Genomic DNA, 11229 nt, shown 5'->3' on the forward strand with positions numbered 1-11229 from the left:
CCCGCCGCTGCTCTCTTCTCCTCCACTTTTATGAAGAAAATCTTTACCCTGAGATTACTTATTGGGCCCACCCCAGATGAGCTTCCAGGAAACCTGTACTCAGACCATGAACCCTGTGAACCCATTAAAAACCAGGCTCTCAAAACGTGTTCCTCAGCCCTGGTTAAATGAATCAACCCGAGCAGTCAGGCGTCAGTGTAGGAGAGCAGAGTGAAAGTGGAAGAAAGACAATTTGCAGGTTTCTTTTGAAATGTTAAAAGAATGTTGGAAATTTGATCAGAATACGGTGAAAATGAGAGAAACAGATATTTTTCTCAGATCATTGTGTTAAATTGTCATAATCGCCATGTTCTCTTTAAGACTATCAGCTCTACTCTAAACAACCCTGAAAGCCTCTGCTGACACATGTCATCAGTTCCTTTCTTTCTTTGTAAACAAGGTCGAGTCTGTCAGGTCAGCAATAGAACTTCCTACAGATGACCCATCAGTGTTTATTCCATGACTGTAAACATGTTTCCATTTGTCACTTCAGTCTTTACTCTGAAATACAGGAAATGACATCATGGCTCAAAATTTTTGTCGTTCAAACAATTCTTTATTTAACATTTTTTTAACTTTATTTAACAAAATACATTCAATAAAAACTTGAGAACAGGAAACTGATTTTTACTCCAACCACTGAAAAAAAAAGGTAACAACTGAACACAAACACTACAGAGGAACAATTTATAAAGATTAACATTGAACTACAGGAACAGTTTGATTCATGGCCTCATTTGAACTTTAAGGAGAGCCGACCTGAGCTCTGTGGAGCCTGATCTCCAGGGTTTTAAGTTGGACTCTGAAACCAGAGGATGTTTCTCTCTCTTCAGAGTCACTCTGATCCTGTGATGGGAACGATTTCAGCCCTGCGTGATCGCGCTGATGTTTGCACAGAGCAGATGATGAAGTGAATGTTTTGGCACATTGGTAACAGTGAAACAGTTTATTAGTAACGTGGGATCGTTTGTGTGCAGAGTATGAACTGAGATTACTGAAGCTCTTGTCACACTGCTCACAGCTGTAGTTTCCTTCCATGTGTGTACGTTCATGCTCGTTACGACTACCTGACTGTGAGAAGCTTTTGTCACAGTGTCTGCACTTGTATGGTTTCGCTCCTGTGTGGACTCGTTTGTGTGTTTTAAGCTGACCTGCAGTGGTGAAGGATGACCCACACTGATCACAGAGGTGCTTCTTGACCCCACTGTGAAAGAGTTCATGTCGTTTTAAGTCAGCTGATGTGGGGAAGCTTCTCCCACATTCTTTGCAGTATTTCAGTTTGTCTCCAGTGTGTTTACGTTGATGTATTTTTAGGCCGGCTTGCTGACTGAAAGTTTTTCCACAGATGTCACAACGAAAGTCTTTCCCACCACCACAGCGATGACAGGGTTGAGAAGTGGATCCATCTGTGTCGCTCTGCTTCTAAACAAAGACAAAGACAGTGTAAGTCAGTCCTTCAACACTTTTATCCTGAAAGTCGCCTGAAATAAAGAGCATCTCTGCAGACGTCCAATTACATTTTACTGTTTCGATTAACACACTCAGTTTACTGGGCTACAATAACTACAATACTACCACCATAATACTACAGCAATACTTATTTAATATTACAGTAACATCTGACTTACACTTAAATGAAATGAAAACCTGAATAATGGCTCAGAGCTACTCTTCGGTGCAGTAGAAGTGCTAACATGCTAACACAATTTAATGAGCAGACTTGTTCCAAACAGTCAGACTGAACTTACAAGAATAAAATAAAAATACAAACCTCACAGTAACTGCACTTGTAGAGTCTCTTTCTGGTGTGGATCTGTTGGTGTTTTCTCAGGTACTGTGGAGTTTTAAAAGTCTTCTCACACAGGTCACATTGATAAGGTCTCTCCTCAGTGTGGGTAAACATGTGGTGTTGTAAGTGTGCGTCTGTTGTAAAGTATTTACCACACTGATCACACCAGTACACATCTTCTCCGGAGTGAATGCGTAGGTGTATATTTCGGCTCCATAGCCGGCTGAAAGTTTTTCCACAGATGTCACAGCTGTATGCCTTAATTCCAGAGTGGGTAACTAGATGACTCTGTAAGTGGCTACTTCGAGTAAAAGCTTTACCACACTGATCACAGCTGTAAGCTTTAACTCCACTGTGGACGACTTGGTGTGTTTTTAGGGAATTCTTCCAGGAAAACGACTTTCCACACAAGTCACAGCTGAACGGTCTCTCTCCAGTGTGGATGAGCTGATGTTGTTTTAGTTTAGACTTCAAAGTAAAATCCTTCCCACACTCGTCACAGGTGTTTTTTCTCTCTCTCTTTCTTCTGTGAGGTTTGTCGGCCTCCTGAGAGCGCTGACTTCTCGGTCCATGTTGGTCCTGCAGTGACAGAGATACAAGCAGAGGCAGTGAGTGAAATGCAGTCATTGAACAAACTGAAGCTTCAAACTCCCTCCATTAACACTAGTCAGGGCTCGCAAAATTTCAAAATCCCTGGTAGCCCTTTGGGCAGGGACTCAAAACAAACAAAACATGAAACACAAATTACAACATGTATAAAAATTACAATCATCAACTCAAATACTTGGTTCTAATTGAACAGAAATTTCTATGAACTTGTAAGAACTGTGTAGAACATGAATCAGTCTGTGTCAGATCCTGAATTCAAAATTTCCACTGAAGTCACGGGTAAGTGACAAGTGGAACCAAGATCTAGGACATTTGCTTTTTGAAGTTTGCAAAGACTGCTAAATTTTGCCAGTGGTAGTTCACTCTTTACAACATAGTACGCTGTTCTAAACAGATTTTTCAGGTTTATTTTTAGTATGTTATTTGCAATTGTTGTTTGTTCTGGGAAAGATATTGCAGACTGAGCAATAATGCATTTCTTGCATTTCTCATGGGTTCTAATGGGGGCCTTTCTTAAAATGACTGGTCCCAGTAACAAAGGCGCTTGTCGACTCAGAAATCGAGGGAAAACCAACAACACACCCGGCAGAACATTATGTTATTTATACAGGTGCACATAAGTGGTCCGCATGTGCGCATTCGCTGTCAAAATAAAAGACGCGCACCAGATAAGAAGTTGCAACGCGCGTTTGCGTCCATATAAAAGGCAGTGTTTTTGTCCGCTAGAGTGGAATTTTCACGGCACATTCTGCACCACATCTCTGTGCGTTCATCATTTGTTTGAAGCCAGCTCACCTCCTGCAACCACTTTTCCGAGAATACATGCTTCTTTTGTGGTTTGGACTCCTTCTGACATTTGTTTGGAGGTGGAGGAACACCAAAGTAATTGCTTAAAGGAGCTTCTTCGACATCTTTAAGAGTTCTAAACAAATGTCTGTCCTCCTCCAGAAAATCTTATGTACACAAACACGCGTTGCAACATCTTATCTTGTGTGCACTTTTTATTTTGACAGCGAATGTGCACCTGCGGACCACTTATGTGCAGCCCCGGTTATATAGCTCATCATATTGCAGCCACAGAAATTATTTTGTCCATGAAACCATAAAGCTGCACTTTCTTTTTGCCTTATAGTCTGATTTGTCATAACTTTTCCGTTTTGTGGTAAGCTTTTCTTTGGCTGTCACTTCTTCACCCTGACCTGTCTTATTTGGCTCAGCAGAAGTAAAACATATATCCTGCTGCTTTTACACACACACACACACATAACGGTCAGCGATTCTCTGCGCGATCAACCTCTCATTTTAAACCTGAAGGTGGAGTGTGGCACCAAACACCTTAAAGGTCCCCTATCCCCACCTACTGGTAGTAGTAACACATTACATCCAACCTGGTGTTAAAGATAATTAATCATTGTTCAAACACTCTAAAATCATGCCCATCCCTCCTACTTGTACACAAATATTAATGCTAACACTCAGAATAGTAATAAATGTTGTGGCAGGTAATTTCAAATGCAGCGATTCTATCAGCCCAACAAACATCAGTAAACACACAAACTGTTTGTGTGCAGTTTGTCTCACAATGTGATTTAAAGACTGCAGTAAAATCCTCTGCAGGTTAGTGCAGGATAAGCAGGTAAGTTTACTGTAATGTGATGGATTTAAGTAAAGAACAGTGTGTGACTGGTGCACAGTGACTGTGGTGCTCATGTCAGAGTTAGATTACATCAAGTGTAGCAGAGATTAACTTAAACTTAAGCTCATGATGCTGACATTCATTCACTGAGCTCCACCCACATACCAACAGTATAGTGTATAATATAAAGACAGTACTGTCAGTGTAGAGAAAGGAAATCAGCCAGGACAACTCATGAAACATCTGCTGACATCTGGATGAATTCACAGCTACATTAAAAAAATATATATATGTATTTTCTACTACTTACATTTTCAAAACAGGCTTGTTACTTTTGGTTTAAGGCATTTGAGGGGAGTTATTTCATCACTGCGGGCTTCAAAGATCAAACTGATTTGAGCCTAAACAGTAACACATGAAATCCAATCCTGCATCATACACCAGGCTGTGTGGTAAAGTCCTATAAATGGAGCATGTAACGATCACCGTAACACAAACCGTAAATTTTATCTGAGTTTAAAGGTTTAAATCACCGTCAATTTCATCCTTCTATGATTCAGAGTTTGGCGACATCCTTATCATACAGAGTTCCGTTGGCTGAGTTGGGAAAAAGTTCTCAATAGAGTTTTTGAGCTCAGCAAGGAAATCTGTCAGTTCATGGACATGACATGTATGATGCAGTGAAGGCATTTCAAGTGAAGCTGTCACAAATGCACCAGTGCAACCTGTCTCACTTTCCCTGTTGCCAAGTAATGTTGAACCAAGTCGGCGCACTTTGCTGATAAACTGAGCGCACTGAGTTCGCGGCGCTTTGGTGACTGTGAAGCACAAACAGAGAATTTCGAGCTGCTTCTTTATGTGGAAACTGCACCTGTGCAGATTCAGATGGAGCTGCAGTGTAATGGTACACTCAAGGCAAAGTACGACACTGAATGGCTCGCACAGTTTATTAGTTCCATTCCTGCAGCAATGCCCCAGCTCCGTCTACATGCAGCTCCAACCTTGTGTATGTTTTCATTTATTTTTTCTGGGGTTTTTGCAGCATGTTCATATTTCTAACTTGCATAATTTTGACAGGATATATATTTATGAAGATCAAAACATTTAAAGTTAAAGTTGATTTTTTAAGTTTATTTATTCTGGAATAAAATTCCTGTCTGTTTTTATTCATATTTCTGTTTAAAAAACATGGTTTTAGTGTGTTCAATAAATGTTTATCTTGTTTGGCCCGCGACCTAAAGTGTGCCTTGAGTTTTGCTCCCTGTGCAGTTGAGTTTGACACCCCTGGTGTAGAGGATGGAAATCAGCCAGGACAACTCATGAAACATCTGCAGACATCTGGTTGAATTCAGTTGTGTACATCCACAGAGAGCAGCAGGTCAGCTGATCACAGCCTGTACATTAAGAACATCGACTGGAGCTCTCAACAGAAATGATTGTGAGCTGTGACTCTTTTCCCCACACTGAGCCACTACAGCTGATTTTAGGGTTGAATCCTGCTGAATCCCACTTTAACCTCTTCCCTGCCCATTTTCCTCTTTAGAGGCAAAGTCACCCTCTACAATGTAGGCATTGTATTATTACATGAATATTACATTACATTAATAAGATAAGATAAGATAAAACTTTATTAATCCCTCGGGTGGGTTCCTCTGGGAAATTCGGTTTCCAAAAGCACTGCACCGACAGAAGTTACAGAATATTATATATACACACACACACACACATATAAACACAGAGACAAATATAAATAAAATATACGAAGGGGATAAATAGAATAAATAGGAATAAATATAAAAATACAAGTGAATTGCACATTTCAAGTATTGAGGTCTATTGCACCATTGACTATTAACAAAAGGTATTGTACAGTGAGGTGAAGAGGCACTACAGCTTAGTTGTTCCCCCCTCCTTTGTCCACCTGTCTCCCCTCCCTCTCCCCTCCAGAGAGGAGTTAAACAGTTTGATGGCGTGTGGGACAAAGGAGTTTTTAAGTCTGTTAGTTCTTGTCTTGGGGAGAAGCAACCTGTCACTGAACAGACTCCTCTGGTTGTTTATGGCCGTGTGCAGAGGATGCTCAGGATTGTTCATAATGTCCAGCAGTTTTTTTAGTGTCCTTTTCTCTGCCACTGTCACCAGAGTGTCCAGCTTCATGCCGACCACAGAGCCAGCCTTCCTGATCAGTTTTTCCAGCCTGGATGAGTCCCTCTTTGCTGTGCTGCTCCCCTAGCACACCACAGCATAGAAAAGTACTCCAGCAACCACTGACTGGTAAAACATCCTCAGGAGCTTCCTGCAGATGTTAAAAGACCTCAGCCTCCTGAGGAAGTACAGTCGGCTTTGGGCTTTTTTATACAGGTGCTCTGTGTTGCATGACCAGTCCAGTTTATTGTCCACCCACAGCCCGAGGTACTTGTACTTGTTGACCACCTCCACCTCCTCCCCCTCTATCTGAACCGGCAGTAGACCTTCTCTGGACCTCAAGAAGTCCACAACCAGTTCCTTAGTCTTTGAGGTGTTGAGTTGCAGGTGGTTTGTGCACAGCAAAATCTCCAGTGTTAAATTAACACTAGAGAGTGTCTATATGGGTCCACACCTCGGAGTGTTAAATACAACACTGTTGAGTGTTAAATGAACACTTTTGACAGTGTTATATGTTTAAAAGTAACCTAGTCAGTTTTGAAGATTAACAATGGCTAACACTGGGCAGTGCTGATTTTCTAACACTGGAATATTTCTAACATTTTGAGTTATTTTCCAGTGTTAGAAAATCAGCACTGCTCAGTGTTAGTCTTTGTTAATCTTCAAAACTGACTAGGTTACTTTTAAACATATAACACTGTCAAAAGTGTTAATTTAACACTCAACAGTGTTGTATTTAACACTCAGAGGAGTGGACCCATATAGACACTCTCTAGTGTTAATTTAACACTGGAGATTTTGCTGTGATGTGACTCCATGCGACAATATATAGCAATAATATAGCACAAGGTTCAGTTAGTTTTGCATAAAATATATATATCAGTACTTCATCTTTTAACCCTTTAAGACCTACCATAGAACCAAGTTTGTCAGAGCTTATCTTTATATTTTTACATGCCCTTAATGCCATTTTTGGGAGCATTTCAAGTTGCTATACATCAATATGACCATTATATCCCAAATTTTAATATTATGTATGCATTGAGTCCATAGTAACTACACTCAACAAAAATCGTTAGCTTCATAGCATAAGTGCCTAAGTCATTGACTTAGTCAAATGACTTAGGCAATTATGCTATGAAGCTAACGAAATATAAACGCAACACCTTTGTTACTGCTCCCATTCCCCATGGGATGGACGTAGAGACCTAAACTTCATTCCAGATACACAATATAACCATCCCTCCCAAACAGTGGTCACAAATCAGTCCAAATGTGTGGTAGTGGGCACATCTGCCATATTGAGATAATCCATCCCACCTCACAGGTGTGCCACATCAGGATGCTGATCTGACATCATGAGTAGTGCACAGGTGTACCTCAGACTGCCCACAACAAAAGGCCACCCTGGAATGTGCAGTTTTTTGCGCTATTGGGGGTCTGGGGACCCAGAACCGGTCAGTATCTGGTGTGACCACCATTTGCCTCATGCAGTGCAACACATCGTCGCATGGAGTCTATCAGATTGTCAATTGTGGCCTGTGGAATGTTGGTCCACTCCACTTCAATGGCTGTGCGAGGTTGTTGGATATTCGTGGGAACTGGTACACGCTGTCTTATACGCCGGTCAAGCACATCCCGAACATGCTCAATGGGTGACATGTCCGGTGAGTATGCTGGCCATGCAAGAACTGGGACATTCTCAGCTGCCATCTGCCCTGAACAATGTGAACCATGATTCATCCGTGAAGCGCACACCTCTCCAACGTGCCAGACGCCATCGAATGTGAGCATTTGCCCACACAAGTCTGTTACGGCGACGAGCTGGAGTCAGGTCAAGACCCCGATGAGGACGACGGGCATGCAGTTGAGCGTCCCTGAGACGGTTTCTGACAGTTCTTGCAGAAATTGTTTGGTTGTGCAAACCAATTGTTCCAGCAGCTGTCTGGGTGGCTGGTCTCAGACGATCTTGGAGGTGAACCTGCTGGATGTGGAGGTCCTGGGCTGGTGTGGTTACACGAGGTCTGCGGTTGTGAGGCCGGTTGGATGTGCTGCCATATTCTCTGAAACGCCTGTGGAGACGGCTTATGGTTGAGAAATGAACATTCAATGCACGGGCGACAGATCTGGTTGACATTCCTGCTGTCAGCATGCCAATTGCACGCTCCCTCATTGCTTGTGGCATCTGTGGCATTTTGCTGTGAGACAAAACTGCACATTCCAGGGTGGCCTTTTGTTGTGGGCAGTCTGAGGTACACCTGTGCACTACTCATGATGTCAGATCAGCATCCTGATGTGGCACACCTGTGAGGTGGGATGGATTATCTCAATATGGCAGATGTGCCCACTACCACACATTTGGACTGATTTGTGACCACTGTTTGGGAGGGATGGTTATATTGTGTATCTGGAATGAATTTTAGGTCTCTACGTCCATCCCATGGGGAATGGGAGCAGTAACAAAGGTGTTGCGTTTATATTTTTGTTGAGTGTACATAAAGTGCAAAAAAACAAAAAGAAAATAGGGTTTTTTGGTCTGTTTCTACACATATTTCTAGTTAGAGAAATTTCAGAGGTTTATCCCTCAAAACTGTAAATGCAAAAGAGTTGCACATTGTTTCCAACCACAGGAAATTTGTTTTGAGTATTTTTGAGATTTTTATATACTGCAGGAAAAACAAAAATAAATATTATAATGCAAATTTGCAAAACAAACAGCATGTGCATCAAAATAAACTATTACCAACAGTGCAGTTTGAGTTCTAAGCATCCCAGAAACAATACAGAAAAGAATAAAGTCAAACATGACTTTTAAAAACACCAGTATAGGTATCGCTGAAGGCAGGTTTTGGCAGGTAAAGTCGGACATGTGATAGTTCGCGCTGGCATCTATTCCAACGTAGGAAGTGCTATGAACAGCTGATCGGATCGGCAAAGCGTGTTTCTGGTATGTTATGTTTTTTTGCTGCAAGTGCTTTTTAAGCAATTTTTGTTTAAGTGCGGTTCTACCGAGATTTTAAAATTGTTACGCAAAATGGAGCATTCCTGCTCCAATAGGCCTTAAAGGGTTAATGGAGTATTTCTTAACACTAGTATCTGTCACCTTCTTTGTCGAACTCATTGTTTTCTCTGCAGTGGCTGAGCTGAGTCCAAGTAGCGTAAATGTTCCCCTGCTGCTCCGTCAGACTCTTCTCCTCCTGCTGATCAGCTGGGACACAAAACAGAACTTTGTTAGGCTCCACACTGCACTGAAGAGTCAAAGTGTCTCATATGTTCATCTGAGAGCACAAACAACAAATTTTAGCTTCCCTGGGTGGACAACTTGTTTAAAACATACACAAAATGTTTGAGCACTGATACCAAATTCAGCAGTATGGCACACCAGTACCAGGAGAGCAATTCCTCTTTAAAAAGGCCCTGGCAAAGAACGAAAACAGAACAATCAATGGAGCTGCATAAACGAGTACAGTGTTTCCCAACCACTGTGCCGCGGCATATATACGTGTGCCGTGAGAACTGATCAGGTGTGCCGTGGAAGATTAAACTATCTGAGTGGGTTTAGAAATCTGAGCCATGATCTGAGTAACCCTCATCACTCAGTCACACTCCGATTCTCTACTTGTCTCAAGTCCACTGCACTACTTTCAAGCATTCTGCAACCTGTTCTCTAATGTGTGCCTTCCTCCTCTTTGTATATACTCCTCTTATATGTTATTTATTCTTACTGTCTTACTATTTATATTGTTTTCCATGCACAGTTGGTGTGGAGCACCCACAATTTAGTTGAATATGTACAAAGACAATAAAAGACTATTTTATTCTATATATCTTTGTTCCTCCATTTCAGTTTTGTTTGGAGCTTTAAAAGATCTGCAGTACATTTAAATGTGATAAGAACACAGATTCCCTCTTAGGGTTCGAGGCTGTATTTGTTTTTAATATGCATCTCTGGCCTATCATTATTATTTTGCTAACAGTTAATCGGACTCATTTACTGAATACTGATCAGAATTTATCAAATTATCTTTGAAATGATTCTAACAACAGGCCTCTCAGAGTGAGGCCAGTTTTTACAATCACATGCCCTGTGGTGCGCTGATAAGAGAAAGGCAGCTGTGTTTTAGCCAGGAATACATTTATTTTTACCTTTCTTTTAAATGGATTTCATTATAGCACTTTTACCCCAACACGTTGGGTCTTTTGGAGCCGGAAGTGACCTTATATTGATGAACGGTGGCGCTAGCTAGCTTGGTTAGCAGGCTGCATTCATAAACTGTGCAGGTGCCACAGAGATGCTAATTAGCGCTTAATAACAGACTAATAAAACAACAGAAACTCTGATTACAATGAGCTCATTTAAAAGCTTTCTTCTAATAAATTATTTTCTTCTCTGTGTTTCACAACCTTTTGCTGATATCTTTCTGTAAATTAGTTTAAAGCAGCTTGAGTCAATTTAGTCAGATTTTTTTTCCAACTGGTTCACAAAAACTTGAGAAGAGACACCGAGGAGAGCAACAGAAAGCCTCATTCAGGAGCTAAACTCAAGATTAACTAAACTCGGATTAATATTAGCTAGGTGCTTACCTTTAAATCAGTCTAGACAATAAACTGAGAGAAAAACGCCATAAAGCGGGAACTCGGCTTCTTCTTCTTCAGCTTTTGGATTTTTTGGCGGTTAAAGCTTTAAGGCGCATTACCGCCACCTGCTGGACTGGACTTTTCATATCCTAAACATCCTCAATTGGCCACAAATTTGTTGGAGTTTCTGTTAATAGAAAAGATGGAATTCAAGGATCTTGTTATTTGGTTTGTTTGTTTTCACCAGTTACTCTACAATTTTCTGCCAGTGTATAGCAAACCCCACAGCTCAAATCAATGAAGAATTTAGTATTTTTAAAATATTGCTTAAGCTGGAACCAGCAGCTATATAGGCCTAAGTTTTAATCCAAACATGTGATAGAGGTTTACCACTTCGGCGCCAGCTGTGGTCTCAAGGCTGGAGCTGAACAAAAAC

At 41.2% G+C, this 11229-nt stretch overlaps 1 protein-coding gene across 2 annotated transcripts; it reads right to left on the bottom strand.

Moving 5' to 3' along the window:
* Nucleotides 1-374: 374 nt before the first annotated feature.
* On the bottom strand, nt 375-9480 carry LOC147322555 (uncharacterized). 2 transcript variants are annotated; one of them, XM_086307215.1, is made up of 3 exons: nt 9319-9480; nt 1811-2407; nt 375-1461 (listed from the first exon to the last, which is right to left on the bottom strand). In XM_086307215.1, the coding sequence occupies exons 1-3, from the start codon at nt 9334-9336 to the stop codon at nt 784-786; spliced, it is 1293 nt and encodes a 430-aa protein (XP_086163341.1). In that variant the 5' UTR covers nt 9337-9480; the 3' UTR covers nt 375-783. The 2 variants fall into 2 exon arrangements, with proteins under 2 accessions (XP_086163341.1, XP_086163340.1); XM_086307214.1 differs by lacking the exon at nt 9319-9480 and having other exon boundaries at nt 1811-2455.
* Nucleotides 9481-11229: the final 1749 nt, after the last annotated feature.

This window comes from Aulonocara sp. 'chitande type north' Nkhata Bay, linkage group LG9, assembly GCF_057382095.1.
Source record: "Aulonocara sp. 'chitande type north' Nkhata Bay isolate Kocher_YH1m ecotype deep benthic linkage group LG9, A_spYH_male_GT1.1, whole genome shotgun sequence".
Lineage (NCBI taxonomy): Eukaryota > Metazoa > Chordata > Actinopteri > Cichliformes > Cichlidae > Aulonocara > Aulonocara sp. 'chitande type north' Nkhata Bay.

Excerpts from the sequence above, each read along its gene's own strand:
- LOC147322555 (XM_086307214.1), bottom strand. The coding sequence starts at position 2,455 with ATGACTGCATTTCACTCACTGCCTCTGCTTGTATCTCTGTCACTGCAG. Across the intron at positions 1,462-1,810 it reads ACAAGTGCAGTTACTGTGAG|AAGCAGAGCGACACAGATGG; the intron begins GTTTGTATTTTT and ends GTCTTTGTTTAG.